The 19694-nt window shown below is 43.4% G+C and overlaps 1 protein-coding gene across 2 annotated transcripts in view; it reads right to left on the minus strand.

Annotated features, from left to right (window-relative positions):
• IKBKB (inhibitor of nuclear factor kappa B kinase subunit beta) overlaps positions 1–19694 on the minus strand; it is a 77452-nt gene that overhangs the window by 39274 nt on the left and 18484 nt on the right. For both annotated transcript variants that reach the window (XM_036751362.1, XM_036751361.1), the window contains exons 5-7: positions 17491–17560; positions 5858–5946; positions 1790–1879 (exon numbers count right to left, since the gene is read on the minus strand). In XM_036751362.1, coding sequence (XP_036607257.1) covers positions 1790–1879; positions 5858–5946; positions 17491–17560 — 249 coding nt within the window. The remainder of the gene's footprint in view (positions 1–1789; positions 1880–5857; positions 5947–17490; positions 17561–19694) is intronic.

Genomic DNA, 19694 nt, shown 5'->3' on the forward strand with positions numbered 1-19694 from the left:
GCTTTATAAATGAGATGATAGAAAGTATAGTATAGTGGTTGGACAGTGGGTCTCAAAACCAGGAAGACTTGGTTCAAGCCCTACCTCGGACACATGTTAGGCAAGTCAGTTAACCTCTCAATTTGTCCCACAGTATTGGTAGGAGTTTTCTTGTGAGGAATTCCCTGGCCTGTATCAGTGAAATCATAGGCCTGGTTCCCAGTCATATGTAAATATATGATAATGATTTTATACTTGAAAGTATATAAGATAGGCCCCTTGGCCTAGTGGAAAGAATGCTGCCAAACTTGGGAGTCATGAGACTTGTGCTCTAATCCTATCTTAGGTACTTGCTAGTTATGTGACCAGGGACAAGTAAGTTGCTTAAATTTTCTGCATTTTACTTTTCTTCTTTGGCACCAGAAACCTTGATTTGAAAGGTGGGAGGATTGGGGAAGGCCCAAGAACTTCTGGTTAGGTATGGAAGAGATTTTTATTTAAGTATGGGTGGGTCTCTGAAGTGGCTTCCAACTCTGAAAAGTCAAGATTCTCCTATTCCATGATTCAACAAAGGGGAATCCACCCCTAAGGAAAGGCATGGAGGAAAGATAAGCAGGTCTTATCACCATGTTGATAATATCATATTATGTTGATGAGATAGCATATTAAGTTGTAGACGTCTGGAAGAAAGAGTATTTGGTAAGCCTGGCTTGAGAACCATGGTGCAGGGACAGACAGCAATAATTAAAAGGTATCCAGATGCTGGCTGAATTCTTCACATGTTCTGAGCATCCTGCCATACAGGATAAAGAGTAGGGGCCTAAGAACAAATTCCTGGGGGAACACCCATAGACTAGGAAGTAGCCAAACAAATGAAACAAACAACATACATAATGACTACAGCAAAGACGCAAAATCTGAATTGGAAAGCTGGTCCTAGAGAACAAATGGACATAGGTGGGGGACTCTAAGCCATGGCATGTTACGTGCACTGTCAGACTCTGCTGACGTATTAATAGTTGGTTTTGTTAAAACTGTATTTTTTTTTTCTTTTTAAAAATACTTTGTCACAAGAGATGGCTTACTGGGGAGAAAGTGGAAAGGGAGATATTTAAAAATGGAAGTGGTACAAAAACGAAAGATATAAAAAATTAAAAAGACAATAAAATCTCTTAGAAGTGCCCCCATAGCTAGCAGAAAATAAATTAATGATGGGTGGATCCCCCTAAAAGAGGCTCTAAGAATCTACAAAATTATAGTGTTCAGAGTTATCAGATCCTCAAATCTAATCATGAGATTGAAAAATGGGTATGGTACAATTAGGACAAATATTAGGAAAACTATTTCATAGAGCAGGCAATAAACTAATGGTGACAGTAACAGTAAATGGATTTGAAAAAGTCAAACATCTTTTTTTTTTAAAAGATGGAAAAGATGTTTAATCATCTGACTAAATCCAACTTCCTCAGGTTACAGATAAGGAAACTCAGGCCCAAAGGGAGCAGTGGCTTTCCCAGCCACACTGGGAGTTTAAGGCAGAGACAAAGTCATAAATGGCTTCTAAGAGAAGCTGGGATATGACTCACAGAAGGACCACCATGACCCATCGCTTGGGGCTGCTACAAATAGAATATCAGGATGGCTGGTTCATGGGGTTGATCCAACAAGATACCTTTCCCACGTTCCTGTGAAACATCCAGATGGCTGGGGTGGGGATAAACTGAGCACGTCTGGAGGCCTGGAAAACAAGGTACTTGTGGGCTTATCACAAGAAAAAGCAATGGGTGTATGTGCCAATCCCACCTCTTACCAGGTACTGCAGCGTCCCCACAAAGGAGGTGCAAAGACTGCCTTGATCCAGCTCTTTGGCATATCCTAGGTCAATGATCTTGTGTATTAACTGAAAAAAAAAAGTGAAAAAAAAAACCACTCAAGATTTATAACTCTGTCACCCTGTTCCAGCATAAACATCTTTGGCTGGAATGAAGACATAGTTACGGTAAAGGCATCTAAATTGTAGACCATGCGAACTCCCTCTGTCTGATCCAGCAAGTCAGAACAATTAGCAAGAATGAGTGTACAGTACATCACACTGGGATGGGGGTGACAGACTCCTTTTGGCAGCCTGACCACACATCTTGGTTTCCCAAACTGAGTTTCACCCAAGAGACTCTAGGAGGCCTGAGAGTTCTGTCCCTGCAATCCTAAGATACCTAAGCTGCAGCGTCCCAGTTCATCTTTCCACCTGAAAAGAACGGAGTTGCCTGTCCATTGCTACTCACACACAACTGGTGTGTTTCTCAGGCAGGAACTTTCAGAAAGGCTGAATGAAGCCCGGGGAAGATGGCAGCAACATCATGCAACCAGACTGGGCTTTGTAGGACATAGACTCACCTTGCTCAATGTGAATTGGGAACAGTCTGGGGTATGAACTAACTCTCTTGGCCCGAGTGTAGATTTTGTTAAGCACCCCCCCTCCATTTTCCCAACCCTACTTTATCCTTCGATCTCAAGCTTAACCTTTAGATCAGAGCTGTCAAACTCAGGGTTGCAGTTGCCAGGTGAAACCAGATTAAATCGTAATTGGGAAAGCTTCGACAAAATAAATAAAACACAAAGCTAACCTTAACTTGTAGGTTTTCTAAATCAACATGAAGCCCTCAGGGCAGCCCATTTTTAATTTGATTTTGACACCAGCTGTTTTAGATGAAAAAATGGATGAATTTATTGAGCACCATGTGCCAAGCACTGTGCTAAACCCCCGAGAATACAAATGCAAAAGTAAAGACTGCCCTAAAGGAGTTTATAGTCTAGTGGGGGAGAGTGAGGGCCAGGGATGCTACTTTGGTTTGGAAAGTTAAAGCAAAGATGAGGGGAGGTGGTGGGGCTAGGAGGGGCGTAGGGGGTATAGATTGACATACCTTTTACAGAAGCATTGAGAGAGCTAACTTGATTATGGGTCAGAGACTTCCCTAGGGTCCTGGGACAGGCAGAAGACTGCTAAGGAGTGAGTCGGACCCAGATGTAACTCGTGATTGAGGCAACCACTGACAGGAGGGGAGGCTCCAGGGCCTGGGTGGGACTTTACTGATGGAACCTCCCATTTTGGTGGCTGGACACATGTTTTGCTTTAAGCCTCAATCATAATAATAATAATAATAGGCAGCTAGGTGGCGCCATAATGCACAGAGCCTGGAGTCAGCAAGACTCATCTTCCTGAGTTCAAATCTAACCCCAGACACTTAAGAGCTGTGTGACCCTGGGCAAGTCACTTAACCTGTTTACCTCAGTTTCCTCATCTGTCAAATGAGCTGGAGAAGGACAGGGCAAAGCACTCAGGCATCTCTGCCAAGAAAACCCCAAAAGGGGTCACAAAGAGTCAGACACGACTGAACAACAACCACAAACTGAGTGCCAAGGCCTGTGCTTATTATTATTACTACTGTTTCATTTTACCCTCAAAACACTCCTGGGAAGCTGGTGCTATCATTATCCCCTTTGTATAGATGAAGAAACTGAGGCAAACAGAGGTTTAGTGACTTGCCCAGGGTCACACAGCCAATAAGTATTTTGAGGATGGATTTGAACTCAGGTCTTTTTTTTTCTTTTGGAGGGGGGAAGGCAGGGCAATTGGGGTTAAGTGATTTGCCCAAGGTCACACAGCTAGTAAGTGTATCAAGTGTCTGAGGCTGGATTTGAACTCAGGTCCTCCTGACTCCAACTCCAGCGCTCTATCTACCACCTATCCACTACGCCTATCCACCATAACATTTAGCTACCAAAAAACCTAGTCCAGGGGTGGGGAACCTGTGGCCTCGAGGCCACATGTGGCCCTCTAGGTCCTCAAGTGCAGCCCTGTGACTGAATCCAAACTTCACAGAACAAATCCTTTTATTAAGGGGGCACAGGTTCCCCACCCCTGGACTAGTCTCTGCCAGCAGTGGCCTCCACTCACCATCCCTTTACCTTCTAAACACCATGTGATGCCAATCAGTGATTAAAGATCTTTCCTGCCCATTCAATAGGCCTCAGGTGGGGCTAAGGGAGACTTGATTAGAGGCAGGCTTATACCCTTTACTTAATAAATGCTAAGCCCCAGGCCTACACCCTTTCCCTGATTGGGTATGAGGCCCTCAGGCCCTAAGAAGAGTGTATATACCCAGAAGAGAGAGAGTTGCAGAGAGAGCAGGGAGCGGAGACTAGAGAGCTGAGGGGGGAGAGAATGCAGGTAAGCAGACAGTTGGGATTCATGAGTGTTTATGAGAAGGTCCCCACAGGGGGGAAGGTTACAGGATGACTTGGTTCTTTGCTGTAACATTGTGTTATAATTTCTTGTTGCTACATTGAGATGGACTTACTGGTTTTGGAATACAATTACTGCTATGTTGAATTGGAATTACTGGTTTTGAGATCTGATCCTCTGGTGTCTGAATAAATGTTATACTTCCCCTGCCTTTTACCTAGAGAATCTCTTATACTTTGTGATTCTGAATTATACAGGCATGTTCATGGTCAGCTTCAAAGTCATGAATCTTGCCTTACTGATACACACCAAATCAAAATACCCCTCCCTGGCCACCATGACCATGGAGGACCACCACAAGGCTGCTGCAAACAAAATAAATGCCAGGAAAGCTGGATCATAGGTCTGTGTTGGCAACCAAAAATGGGCTCCTTAGCACTTAGTCAACAAGTGCCCTTGACTAGTTTGGCTTTTTCCCCTGAACTGAATGCTGTTTGTATGTTGGATTGGAGTAAGCTTGTCGGCCCCTTCACCTTGCTTCCCTTGCTTAAGCTGATGGAAAGAACCTGTGCTTTCCTGGTCAACCCCTTCACCTTGCTTAAGCAGACTGAAAGAACCTGTGCTTTCCCCGGCGTACCTTACACCCCCCCCCCCCCCCCCCCCGCAGAAGCCGGATGGTTAAAAACAGCTTCCGTTGGAGCCAGAGGCTGCTACAGCTACAGCCACAGCCGAAGCTGAAGCAGGAGCTGCCAGTAGCAGAGCTGACCTACGGGAGGAAGCTGAACAAGGACTTGAAGCCAGTGGGTAATCTTTTTACCGTAGAGGGGGAAGCATGACTTTGTTTTACACCATCATGCTTCTCTGTAGCCTCCTGGTTACTCTTGTAAGGCATACTTATTGGGCCTGGAAGCTTTTGATCAATATGTCAAAATGGGGATGCTGGTTCATGGGTTGGTTGCTGTGGAGCCTAAATATATGCTTTGATTCTTCTGCCTCCTACTTTGAGAGTTTCTTATATCTGGCAGTTCCGAACCTTTCAGACATATATATGATCCTCTTTGAGATTATAAACTCTGCCCTCCTAATACAAGGTCTCACCCAGAAACATAAATTTCCTATGTTCCCATGAAATATCCAGATAGCTGGATGGGTGGGGAGACACTTCCTCCAAATATCCCCTGCTACTCAGATCTCCCTTCAGCCCAAACATACACCAGTTCTCATGCCTAAAAGTCTCAGCATTGGTATCAAGATCTACAATTGGCTTTCAACTTGTTTCCAGTACAGCAACCAAAGTGGGGGCTCTCAACATCAGTGGGAGTTGAGGTCTCATTCCAAGAATTGTGCGGCCCTCGAGGGTAAGAGGTAAACAATATTTTCCTTATCAGACCTGTACCACCTGGGCTCTTCACAAGGCCAGCCATTCAAATGTGCTCTGATCCGAAGAAGTTTCATGCTGAGCTGGGCTGTTCAAGCTATTAAAAGTGATCCCAGAGAAAATCAAAGCTTCGTACAAGGAAATGAAAATACAAACAGAGAGGCAGAAAAACATTTCCTCTCCCCACCAAGAATGGGCTCCTGGAGATGAATGCCACATACAAAACCATCAGTCACCAGACTCTGGTTTCCACTCACCCTTTTTTCTCCTTGTTGCAGGACGATGTTTTCAGGCTTCAGGTCCCGATGGATGATTCGGTTTTCGTGAAGGTATCTTAGTGCTGAGGCTGTGGTTTGGAAAGGGAGTAGTTGTTAAGTTCAGAGAATAGCTCACATTTTAGGATTTTCCCCATTATTTTATGGCTCAACCCTGATCTCTTTCCAATTGCCTGAGATGTTTTTAAGAAGGAAAAGACTGGAGGTCTCTAGAGGAGTGCCATAATCCTCATTTTTATTCTGTGCAACTTTTTTTAAATTAAATTTTTATTATTATTAATGTCAAGAACTCCTGACACTTATATAGTGATTTTTGGTTGTACTTTTGACAGTATTAGCATTGGGAACTCCTGGAGAGAAAGCTCCTTCTGCAATTTTAATTTGGAGGGCTGCCTGGAGGGGCCTGGCACTGAGAAGTTAAGTGAATTCCCCAAAATCACACAGCCAGGATGTGTGAGATGTTCTCAATCCAGCTCCTTCCTTATTCTGAGGTTTGGCATCTCTCCAAGAAGCCAGCCAGTCACTCTCTAGACAATGCTTCAAGTTTTACAAATTGTTTTGCCCACGATAATCCCATGAGGTAGGTAGTATAAATTCTCATTTTAAAGATGAAGCCACTGAGGCACAATGTCATACAATTTTCTAACTATCAAAGCTGTCCCAGAATGGAATGGGCTGCCTTATGAGGAAGAGATTCCCTCATCATGGAAGCGTTGAAGGCTGAATGATCACAAAATAGGAGACAGGGACAAGGAAGGCACTGGACAAAAGGAATGTATTAAATTGAGGAGGATACTGTGAGGTATAATTATGTTGGAGACACAGCAGAGTACTTTATTCATAGTGATGACAAATCTATACACCAGGATGGTACAGCAGAAAGGCACTAGACTTGAGAGTCAGGAGAAAAGACCTGGGTTCATATGTATACTTTGATGTATACTAAGTGCGTGACTTTGTACAGATTACTTTTTTTTCTTATATAGAATGAAGAAAATGATACTTGTATTTTCTGTCTCAAAGGATTGCTGTGAGGAGGGTGTTTTGTAAGCCTGAAAGCACTATGTTGTTATTATTGCCAGAAGTTTAATCAGTCAGTCCATAAGCATGTATTAAGCACCTACTATATGCCAGGTACTGTATTGTGGCAAGTGAAAATTTTCAAGAGATAGAATTTCTGGGTAAATCATAATTGATTTTTATTAATTATGCCTAGAAGGTAATCAATAAAATGAGCTCGGTTATTCTTCTTGGTGATCAATGAAACCTAACACAGAATACCTTGAAGACTTATAAAGCTTTTGGAAAAAAGGGTGTACCTGAGGGTAGAAATCAACTCTGATTGGTTAACAAGTAATGAGAGAATGATTATAATGAGATGTGGACTTATTCTAAGAAGGGGCTGGAGGTCTGATCACTCAGTCCTGGACACAGTGACTTATCTGTTTCTTCGAAGACCACCCCAGTCTGGACAATCTAGACAAAGGGGGAATCCGCTTCCGCTCAGACCTGTGGGACTAAAACATAATGAGCTGGAATTCACCGATTCACTTAGATTAGAATTTCTTTTGATCACTTGATCAGACCTAAGTTTTCACAGATGGGTAAGCCTGGCCCAAGATTTCATCTCCTCATCAGCCCTGCACTTCAAAGGCTGACTGAATAACCTACCAGGGCTGATTTCTGAATGAGGAAATAGAAAGGGGAAACACCTACATCCTAATTCAATAATTGGTTGTTAATATAAGAGAGAAATAGTCATTTCTCCTCCGTATTAAGAGCTGCGGAAACAAAGAAAGGCAAGGGGGGGGTCCCTGCTCTCAGTAACTCAGTCTAACGAGGGAGTGGATAGGCAAACAATTATATATGAACAAGTAGCATAAAATGGATATTGGATAAATTGGAGATAATCAATAGAAGTAAAGGTTCAGAATTAAGAGGGATTGGGAAAGACTTCTTGTGGTAGTGGGATTTTAGCTGAGACTCAAAGGAAACCAGGAGGCAGAGATGAGGACGAGTGTTCCAGGAGTGAGGCACAGTCAATGAAAATGCCCAGAGTTGGGCGATGGAGTCTCTGGTTGGAGGAACAACCAGGAGACCAGGGTCACTGGATAGCAGAGTGTATATGGCAGAGCAAGGTGCAAGAAGATTGGAAAGGTAGGAGGGGGCTGGTTTATAAAGGGCTTTGAATGCCACTTAGTTCAGAAAATCAAAGGACCAGGTTAAAATGTAATTGGGAAATGCTTAACAAGATAAATAAAAATATAATGCAATATCGATCATGTTAATTTGGGGTTTTCTAAGTCAATATGAGGCCCATATAGAGCACTTATTTCAATAGTCTCATTTTATAGATGGAGAAATGGAGGCATAAAGGGATGAAGAAGGGAATAAGCATTTATTTTGTACCTATCGTATGCCAGGCACTGTGACTTTTTTTTTCACAAATATTATCTTATATCAAAGACTGCAGGGCAGAGGTTGGCCTAGAACCCAGGTGTTTTGACTTCTTGTCCAGTGTTATTTCCGCTATACTATCTGAAATACCTTCAATCATAATAATACCTTGTATTTGCCTAAGAGTTCATAGTTTTCAAGACCTACATAGTTGCATCTGATACACACAACAACCTTCAAGGTAGTGGGCCAGATGCTTTCTGGACAGATGAAGACACCAGCACCCAAAGAGGTTACTATCAAGTCACTTGAGATCACATCGAAGAACTAGGGGCTAGAACCTAGGTTTTCTGGTATCTGATGCTGAAAAATAAATGATATTTATAGCACTTTAAAGTTTGCAAAGGACTTTTATTTGAGCTTTAAAATAACCCCATGAGATGAAGAATCTGAGGTTGATGAAGGTCACGTGATGTGCCTATGGCCACACAGCTAGCAAAGGGGAGATCTGAACTCAAGTCTTCCAGACTCCTAGGATTTTCTCTACTACAGCACTTCTTGCTTTTTATGAGGAATATCCTATGTCTCTCCCCATCTCAAACTTTCCTTTCCCCAGCTTCCTTTCTAGGAGAGGCAATGGCCTCTCGCTGAGACCTGCTCAATAGAGAACACTTGGACCTCATCATTACAAAAACAAAACCCTCCTATTTCCTAGGCAGTGGGAAGCCTCCTACTAGTTCGGAGAAAGGAGATTGGCTACCACATCAAACTACTCATGGCTGACTCATCCAAGCCAGAAGAGTAAGATGAGTTAATGCTGACAAAAGATGAGATAAGGCTACGTGTATAGCAGAGGCTAGTCCCAGGCCTGCCGGAAGATGCCGGTGTGGGCAGGGCATGCACTGGCCTTCAGGAAGCTGAGACAGAGCCCTTTTTTTAGAGTAAGGAAGGGCCCCCATTATATACCCTTGAGATCTCAGAACATGAATTTCTCCATGCAGAAGGAAACATACTTGACTATTTTCAGAAAGGATAATGATCAAGAAATACTTCTATAGAATCCTTTACAGGACTTCCTTCAGCTATTTTAGGAAAGTATTATGCAAAAACCCTGGTCAGTTCCTCATGAACACATCAGAGGAGAGGTGGTCCTTCTAGACAATGGGCAGGGTCTCCAAGGCCATTCATATCCAGGCATCGGTAATAAAGGTATCAACATGGACTTGGGAGACATTGGCTTCTTTTGTGGGGGGGGGGGGCACCAGTGATTTCTTCAGGATAGGGAACTCTCAATGAGCAAGTTCCCCTTAAAAGTGCAGATCAGCAATTCAGTTTTGCAAAACTGCCTAGGGCCCTAGGGGTAAAGTCACAAAGCGTGTGTCACAAGTGGGACTTGAAACTGTTTTTCCAGATTTGTGGCTAGCTCCCAGGCCACAAAGCCTCTTTCTTTATCTAAAGAAATGTCTAAATTTTTGAAAAATCTGAATTACAAACTGATTTTACAGACAGAAATGCAATGCTGCTTACATTGCTGATTGCTAGGTAAAGGGCATAGTTTCTACTTTGGCAGTTTAAGGTTTTCCTAAAAGAAATTCTTTCATCTTAGGACAGGAGAAACCAGAGGCAGGTCAGGCCTGGAGCCAGGAAGACTAAGTACAAAATGGGCCTCGGGTGCTTATAATGCTGTGGCCCTGAGCAAGTCATTTAATCTCTGTCAGCCTTGGTCTCCTCATCTGTAACATGGAGACAATGGTAGTACCTGCCTTACAGTGTTGCTGTGAGGATTAAATGAGGTAACATTTGTAAAGTGCTTTGTTGTTGTTCAGTCGTGTCTGCCTTTTCATGACCCCATTTTTGGGTTTTCTTGGCAAAGATACCGGAGTAGTTTGCCATTTCCTTCTCCAGCTCATTTTACAGATAGGGAAACTGAGGCACACAAGGTTATGTGACTTGCCCAGGGTCGCATAGCTAGTGAGTATCTGGGGCCAGATTTGAACTCAGGAAGATGAGTAAAGTGTTAAGCAAACCTTTAAAACCCTGTGTAGATGCTAGTTACTATTACTAACTCCAGAGGAGGGGTCCTCAGGGTTTACACAGTCCAACTAATTCCCTCATTTTACACATGATGAAACTGAATTTGACTGGGAATTTAGCTAGAGTCGTTAACCCAAATGTGAGTTTGGACCCAGACAGTGAGTGCGGGGTTTAGCAAGTATACTCCATAGATATAAATGAACCCAGCCAGATATAGGGGAATTAGGCTGTAGTCCCTGTGACTGGCGAGGGTGAGGGTGAGGCTGAGGCTGGTTGCTTGAGTTCGGGAATCCTGAGCTGCGATTGGGTTTAAGGTTCATTTGGTAGCTACACTAAGTCTGTCACCAATCTGGTAAGCTGGAGAGCTGCCAGGCTGCTTATGGAGGGGCTGATTGGAAAAATGGAGCAGGTTAAAGCTTCTATGGGGCAAAGTGGATAAAGCGCCGGCTCTAAAATCAGGAAGACCCGAGCTCAAATCTGGCCTCAGACACTTGCTAGCTGTGTGATTGTGGGCAGGTCACTTCACCTTGTTTGACTCAGTTTCCTCATCTGTAAAATGAGCTGGAGAAGGAAATGGCAAACCATTCCTGTATCTCTGCCGAGAGAACCCCAAAAGGGGTCACAACGAGTCAGACATGACTAAAAAACTATCAAACAACAAAAGAGCTTCTGTGCCAATCAGTATTGGGAGTGTGCCCATGAGTGGCTGCTGCCGTTCCAAACTGGCCAGATAGTAAGACCTAGTCTCAACACACAAACAAATAAATGAAATTAGCCTAGCTGGGAGTGACTATTATGAGATATTTTGTGGAAGAAAGGGAAAAAAATACCAGAGAAGGGGGAATTCTGTAGAGTTAAAAAAGAAAGATGCTGAGGACCTCAGAGAAACAAGGGACAATGTGGATAGATATGGAGAGGGGCAGGACAAAATCAGCTTGGTATGGCAAGGACAAGGGTCTGTTACTTCTGTGGCGGTGGTAGGTGCTGCTGGAAGCTGGAGGTGTGGCAGGTGATGCTATCAGTGTCTGCCAAGGTCTCCTTCTCTGACTTCTCTGCAGTGAGCCTCTCTCAGCTCCCTCAGGAAGTCCCTGTGAAAAGATCACAAAGCCACTTCTCTGCCACCCTAACAGCACTAAACGCCACTCTTTCACTAGCCTGGTTTTCCTAAGTCCCAGGCTTGGGGTCCAGGACTCGTAAGTCTTTCTTGTCCCTAGCAATTTTGGAGCTGCCAGGCCTATGAGTACCGGGTGATTTGGGGTGTGCTAGATCCATCCATCCATCCATCTCCCCTTTTTCTTCTCCCCCTCCTCCTTCCCCCACCCCCTCTCTCTCACTTTCAGCCAGACAGGAAATCTCCTGATCGAGTCTTTTAATGATCTGACCATATTACTACCAACGTGATTGCTGGGGGCTGACTAGAGGACTCTTCCCTTCCTCTCCTTCTTCAGTCTACCTCCTCTCCCTACTGAAGCAAAACAAGTACATGTAATTAGTAATATTTCCATTGACACAAGGCCCCTCAAAGTTCACCAAAGAGCCCCTTTCCTTACAGATTTTTTAACTATTTACTGCCTAGATGCTGGACTGACATTGCTGGACAGGCTGGGCACGTGTGCGATTCAATTAAAAACAACCTTAAATGCTTACTAAGGCAGTGTACTGTAGCAGAGATCTGGCATGGGAGATAGAAACACCTGGGTTTAGCTCTTGTCTCTGACACAACCTAAGGTAAGTCTGACTTCTCCATGCCCCCTGAACTCTTTGAGACTCTAAGCTGCAGAAGAGCCACCTGATTTGCATTGGTGCGGTACACTGGAGAAAAAGCCCTGGTACTGGACTCTGAGGACCGAGATTCAAATCCTACCTCTGAGACCTTGGTCAAGTCATTTAACCCCAGGAGGGGCTGAGTTTTCTCTTCTGTAAAATAAGGTGGTTGGACTAGATTGGCTTCTGAGGTAACTTTCAGCTCTAGAGCTATGATATTAGAAGCAGAAAAAAAATACACGCAAGGATTAGAGCAATGCAAATTTAAAAATGACTAAAAAGAAACTGAATTCTGACTAACTGAAAAGCCAGTAATGGTTAGGAAGAACAAATGACAAAATATAATAAGAATTGAAGCTAGCTTTCTACAGCATTTTAAGGTTTGCAAGTAATTTATGAACATTATCTCATTTTATCATTCCTCTCTCTTAGCAGGACCTATGAGGGCAGAATGCTGTATGGGATCAGACTAGCCTCGAAACTGTGTGGTTTTGCTTAAGCTGTTTTGATTTGTTGAGAGGGAGGGTTCAACTGGGGTGAGGTGGGGGCTGGGAGTCACATTCACTGCCTGCCTTGGAATAATTTTTTACAGATGCCTTTCCTTTATCTACCATATTCAGTGAGTCATTAAGTCCTGTTAATTTTTTCACAGCACTGGAGAATTGGAAAGGTCCCCTGTGGCCATTTAGTCCAGCCCAATACATACTGGACTGGGATCCTTCGGACTTTGCTTGAAGACCACCAAGGAGGAAAGTGACCCATGCCACTTTTGAACAGCTCCAATTGTTAAGAAGTTTTCTTGAAATAATTCCAAGGAGTCATGATGAAAAATACTATCCCTCTCCAGAGAGCTATCTGATGAACTCTGATTGAAGGTTGAAACATATTTTTTTCATTGTCTTTATTTTTTTTGCCTTTTTTTCCCCCAACAGGGCCAATATGGAAATATGTTTTACATGATTTCACATGTATAATTGGTATTATATTGCTTGACTTCTCAATGGGGAGGAGAGGGATGAGAAGGAGGGAGAGAATTTGGAACTCAAAAATAAATTAAATTTTAAAAATACCCAGGAGGCGGGGGTAGGGGGGAGAATAAAAGGACTCCTTTTGACCACCCTAGCCCTCAAATGTCTCCCTCTTCTTAATTCCTATTATTAATGTTTAATTAATTATTGACACATTCCTTCAGCGGTTTTATGTGCTTTAATATAATCTCCTTGTAGACTGAGGCCATGTTTTATCCACATATAGCACAGGAATACATATATAGCTGGTGCTTGCTAAATAAGTGATTGACTAAAAAAGTGAAATGCTATGGAAAAGATAAAAGATAGAATTTGAAGGTGGAAAAAAAGGAAAGCCTAAAGTAAATGGTCCATGAAGTTCTGATCCTGAAGTTCAAGCCCTGAGTTCAAATCCAGCCTCGGACACTCACCAGCTGTGTGAGCCTGGGCAAGTCCCTTATCCTCTATCTGCCTTAGTTTCCTCACTGGCAGAATGGAGATAATAATAGCACCAGCTCCCCAGGGTCAGTATGGGGATAAAATGAGATAATATTTGTAAAGTGCATAGTACAGTGCTTGGCACAAAGTAGGTGCTTAATAAATGCTTATTCTCCTTCCCTAATCTAGAACAGGGCAGTTAGGTGGCACAGTGGATAGAGTGCTGGGCCTGGAGTCAGAAAGATCTGAGTTCAAATCTGGCCTCAGACACTTACTAGTTGTGTGAGTTTGGGTAAATCACTTCACCCTGTTTGCCTCAGTTTCCTCATCTGTCAAATGAATTGGAGAAGGAAATGGCAAACTGCTCCAGTATCTTTACCAAGAAAACCCTAAATGAGGTCACAAAGAGTTGGATGTGCCTGAAAAGTCTCAACAAGAAAATTTGGAACAGTGTATTATTCAAATTACATTAACAGATGAAAGCATAAGGTCAACAACGTCTGAACAAATAAGAATTGTATAGAATTCTATTTGCTCTTAATTCAGTTCAGTGCAATGATGCCTACGAGCCAACATCAGGCAAGGTAATGTGCTAGCCACTGGGGTTACAAAGACAAAAACAGTCCTCATTCTCAAAGAGCTAACGCTTTTATGGGGGAGGAGGGAATACCTCAGGAACACACTACAATGCAGGGAGCGAAGGGGATGCAGTGCTCCCAGAATATTGGAGGAGGCAGAGGACACTTTCAACCGAAAAGATTAGAGAAGGCAGAACCTGATCTACACCTTGGAGGAAGATCAGGATTCTTGAGACGTGGGGATGAGGAGGGAGTTCATTTCAGGTATGGGGGTTGCTCGGGCTAATGCAGAGAAGCTGAAGATGGTTTGTTGACTCCATCCTAATTCTCTGCAATCCACTCACGGGAACAAACCCTAAGATAATGTGAGGAATGGCAATTAGGAATATATAGAGCATGGAAAATGTCTGTGCTAATGCTGTAATCACTGGACCATTTAGGAAAAGATATTGCTCAGCATTTCACCGAGTATAAAAAGTGTAGACAGATTTTATGAAGAGGATGCTGACCAGCTTTTTTTCCCCCTATTGACTGAGGGCTAAATAAAAGGAATAGTCTTACATTAATCTAGAAGATATTTGGGGTAGAACAAAAGAAGAATTTCTTTACCACGAGGAGAACTAAGATTTCTTGAAGGGAATGGATAAGAGGAAGTCAGAGAGTCCCTATTCTTGGAAATCTTAAAGGAGAGAATAAACAATGACCAGTTCTGGTCCACCGGTCCCCAATCTCAGGCTCTGACCTACACATAGCTGCAGAGGATCACAGGCTTCCCAAGACTCTTCAAAAAAAGATAGGTTCTCCCCAGTGATGACATATTCAAAAAGATCAGGGAAGAAGGGAAAGGACCCTGCTGTACAAAAATATTTATAGCAGCATAAAATATTTTTATGGTGGCAAAGAAATGGAAAACTAAGGGGGTACTCACCAACTGGGAATGGCTGAACAAATTATGGTATATGAATGGGATGAAATATTATTACATTGTAAGAAATGATGAAAAGGAAAAGTCTCAGAGAAACCTTAGAAGACTTGTAGGAACTGATGCAGAGTGAAGTGAGCAGATCCAAGAGAACAATTTATACAGGAACAACAACACTGTAAAGACAAGCAATGTTGAAGGACTTAATAACTCTAATCAAAGCAATGACCAACCATAATTCCAGAGGACTGATGATGAGGCACGCTGCCTACCTCTTGATAGAGAGGCGTTGGATTCAAGGTGATGACCAAGAGATATTTTTTGGACATGGCCAATATGGGAATCCATATCTACTTGACTAAAGGCAAGTACGTGGGACAGTAGATCGAGCTCTAGGCCTAGAGTCAGGAAGATCTGAGTTCAAATGTGGCCTCAGACATTTGCTAGTTGTGTGATCCTAAGCAAGTCACTGAACCCGTGTGGCTCAATTTCCTCATATATAAAATGAGGATAATAACAGCACCGCCTCTCAGGGTGGCTGTGAGGGTAAAATGAAATAATATTTGTAAAGCTCTCAGCACATAATAAGTGCTTGTCAAATGCTTGTTTCCTCTCTTCCTAAGTGGATCTATTATGAGGGTTTATTTTCTTTTTCTTTTTCAATGGGTAAAGGGAAAGGGTGAATGGTTGAGGAAGTAGGTCTTTGTTAACTGAAAAAAAAAAAAAGAAAGAAATCAGCACCAAACAAAGATAGTGACTAGGGCAAGATAAACAAAATTAAAATGACCTTATAAGATAACAAAACAAGCTGCCAAAAAAGAGCAAAAGAAAGCCTTCCAACCTCACTACTTCATCTTCAGTGATTTAGGGTGTGGAACCTTGGCCAGCAACGCCAAAGGAGAAGTTGTTGATTTGGTCAGGGAAGGAATGTGGATGACATAATCACACTACATGTGGAAAGACACGGAGATGATGAGTGGGCTTCCACCCTCACAGAATGACTCCCTCCCAGGGTCCCCAGTCCCTCCTCAGCAGCCACACCTTGTGGTCTGTGCCAGAGGCAAGACACTGGGACTGGATAAGACACACCTAAGTCAAATTGTGTTTTGGGGAGTGTAGGAGAGGAAGGGCAAAAGGATGCCCCCTCCCAGGAGAAGATAAGGGAAGGTTGTAGAACTGCCAGTCTTCTCTCCTCAAAGGTGCCATGTCTTGACCCTCATTCCCTCTCTTCTCACTTCCTTCTCACCACACTATCCTTAAACAATGTTTTGCAGGCAACTGGGGCTAAGTGAGTTGCCCAGGGTTACACAGCTAGTAAGTGTCTGAGGCCAGATTTGAACTCAGGTCCTTCTGACTCCAAGGCCAGTGCTCTATCCACCTAGCTGCTCCCTATGCACTATCAAAGGATATGGGTGATGGTAGAGCTCACAACAGATGCCAAAGGAAAAGCGTCAGAGGGCGAATGAAGGGTGGGGAGGGGTCCCCACTATTACCCCCAGAGCATAGCTCGAGAACCCTGCTTAAGAAAAGTATGTCTGTGGTACGTAATGGACAGCAGAAACACAAAGATATCCCTTCGACTGCTCCATGGCCACCCCTCTAAAGCCCCACATTGCTGACCTGTACCAATCACCTTGGGGATAAACTGAGGCTTCCCGCTTTCTTTATTGCTTTGTGGTTTCCTAGGGAACCAGTGTGCCTAAAGTCTACTTCCTTCATCTCCTACTACCTTCTAACCTCCACATGACCTGTGGGAGCTACCAAGTTTGGAGGAACAGAGCAGTCCCTTTGCAGGTTACCATTAACACTCAGCCTTCTCCTGGATGCCTGTTTGCATTCCTCACACAATGCATCAAAGACCAGGAGACTGAAGATACTGAGAGAAGCGGATTGTAGGAAGCAGGCAACGTGGTATAATAAAGAGGGTCTTACAGATTGGAAGACCTGGGTTCTAAATAGCTGTATGACCCTAGACAAGTCCCTTAATCTCAGAGTCTCCGTTTCTTTAGATGGCAAAAAGGGATAATTATCCTTTCATGACTTACCTCAAAGGGCTGTACTGAAGAAGAGCTCTACGTATGAGTTAATTAGTATCAAAAGGCCACAAAGGTCATTTTTCCTAATCTCACTTTTTTTGGAAGAGAAAGAATTTATTGCAAGGGAATAAAATTTGCTTAAATGAAAGCTTGGGCTATCTTTGGCCCTTCCAGGAAAAGAGGGAGTGGAGCTATTTTAATGGGAAAGGAAATCAGTTTTTCTGTGTACACAATAACTCTTCATCACTTAGACAAGGAGGAAGAGAAATCTACTTGAGTTTGGCACTCTTCTGCCTGACCTGCCTCGCTTCCCTTCCCCCTGCCTCTCTGTAGGGTGCTACATGTCGAGATGGTTCCTCAGTTCCCCCAGGGCTTGGAGCTGACCCACACGACATCCTCCTCCATCCAACAACCCGACGCACCCTGGGATCCAATTTACCAATGTCAGAAAGCAGAGTGAGGACAGCTTCTTCCCGAAGGCCACAGCAGTTTTCAAACTGGTTCAGGTACTGTCAGGGTTTCAAAGGGAAAAAAAACATCAGACCCTATTAGCCTTTACAGGTAGCAGCAAATTACCTGAAAGCTCACTAAAGCTCTGCACCAGGCTCCACCCCCATGCAGGATGAACAGTCTGGACTCCAAAGGCTCAATGCCCTGGCTAGAGTCATTGACTCCCTAGGGCATGATTGCTTTCTGAGGAAATAGGCTGTATCCAAATATAACGTCACCTGTGCTCTTTGGTAAGGACTCTATGGACGGCAGCACAGTACGCTGGAAAGGACACTGGATCTGGAGGTGTGGAGCCTGGATGAGAAGCCTGTTTCTGCACTTATCTGTGTAACCTTGGACAGTTCACTTAAGTTCCTAGCCTTAGGTTCTTTAATTATAAAATAAGAGAGTCAGATTAGATGACCTCAAAAGACTCTTTCCATCTCTAAATCAATAAATCTATATTTTATACACATACATATATATATACATACACACATATGTAACATATATATTATTTGTATCTATATATCTATAAAATCCTTCTTCCTGCCCTTTTCAGGGCTGCCCTTGATATGTATTCCAACTTGACTTTAAATCTGGATAAAGTCTTTAATTTAAGGAGCAGAGGATAGCCAGAGATATCCCCAGGGATGGCCCCATCTTTGGTTTATGCTCCTCTACACAAGAGCTTATCACGATATCTTCCATCAAAAGAGGATATGTTTTGGAGAGTAAGTACCATCCCCCATCCCCGGCACATTCTAGGGTGGAGGCAAATGAAAGTGAAGCCATGGTGAACCAGCTCACGCCCTGAATGGTTACAAGTCCGGATGTGGGGGAAGAGAATGACCATTTATATGGCACCTACTATGTGCAGGCACTGTGCTAACAAAGCTCTTTACAATGATTATCTCGTTGGATTTGTACAACAACTCTGGGAGGTAGGTGCTCTGGTGATCCTCATGGACAGATGAGGAAACTGAGGCAAAGGTGAAGTGACTTGCCCAGGGTCACACAGCTAGGGTCTGAGGTTGAATTTGAACTCAGATTCTCCTGACTCTAGGCCCAGAGCTCTACCCATTGCACTGGACTGGGAATTAGAACTTCTAAAAAGCGCAGTTTATCGGCAGAGAGAAGTGGTATTGTAGTATAGGGAACAGAACAGTGGATAGGGACTCAGAAAGATCTGGGTTTAAAACCTGCCTCAAGATCCTAGCTGTGTGGCCCTCAGCCAAGCACTGAATGTCTCTGAACCTCAGTTTCCTTATTTGTAAGATCAGGATAATAAGACCCATCTCACAGGGTAGCTGTGAGAAGCAAATAAAATAATTATGTAAAGGCTTGCAAACCTAAAGTGGTATATTCTACATGTCATTTTTTTCAGTCATGTCTGCCTCTTTGTGACCCCATTTGTGGTTTTCTGGACAAGATACTGGAGTAGTTTGCCATTTCCCTCTCCAGGTCATTTTACAGATGAGGAAACCGAGGCAAACAGGGTGAAGTGTCTTGCCCAGGGTTACACAGCTAGGAAGTGTCTGAGGCTGGGTTTGAACTCAAGAAGATGAGTCTTCCTGACTCTAGGCCTGGCACTCTATCCACTGTGCCTCGTAGGGACTTCCTTCAAGTCCCAGATAAAATCCCCCTTCTGCAAGAAGCCTTTCCCAATCCCTTTTAACTGTAGGGCCCTCTGTTGATTTTCTCTAATTTATCTCGTTTGTACATAGCTATGTGCATGTTATCTCCCCCCATTAAACGGTGAGTTTCTTGACAGCAAGGAAAGTCTTTTGCCTTTCTTTGTATCCCCAGCACTTAGCACAGCGTCTGGCACACAGTAGGTGCTTAGTAAATGCTTTCTGACTGCCAAAAGTTCCACCTCTGTCATATTCTGACTGTGTGATTCTGGGCAAGTCACGTAGAATCTCTCAATGCTCTAGGCCTGGGGTCAGCAAACAACAGACAAACTGCCCGAGGACTGTACAAAGACAGGCCTGATTTGGCTGAGGGCTCCTGCTCTAGCCACCTCTTCAAATCCATAAATTTCAGAGACTGCATCAGTCTGAATTGGAAAAGGGAGTTTCTCCAATATCAATGAAGTCACAGGTCCAATCTCTATTTCCTTATTATTGCTGTTATAAGTTACGTGACTATGGG

Source organism: Trichosurus vulpecula, chromosome 3 (genome assembly GCF_011100635.1).
Source record: "Trichosurus vulpecula isolate mTriVul1 chromosome 3, mTriVul1.pri, whole genome shotgun sequence".
Taxonomy (NCBI): domain Eukaryota; kingdom Metazoa; phylum Chordata; class Mammalia; order Diprotodontia; family Phalangeridae; genus Trichosurus; species Trichosurus vulpecula.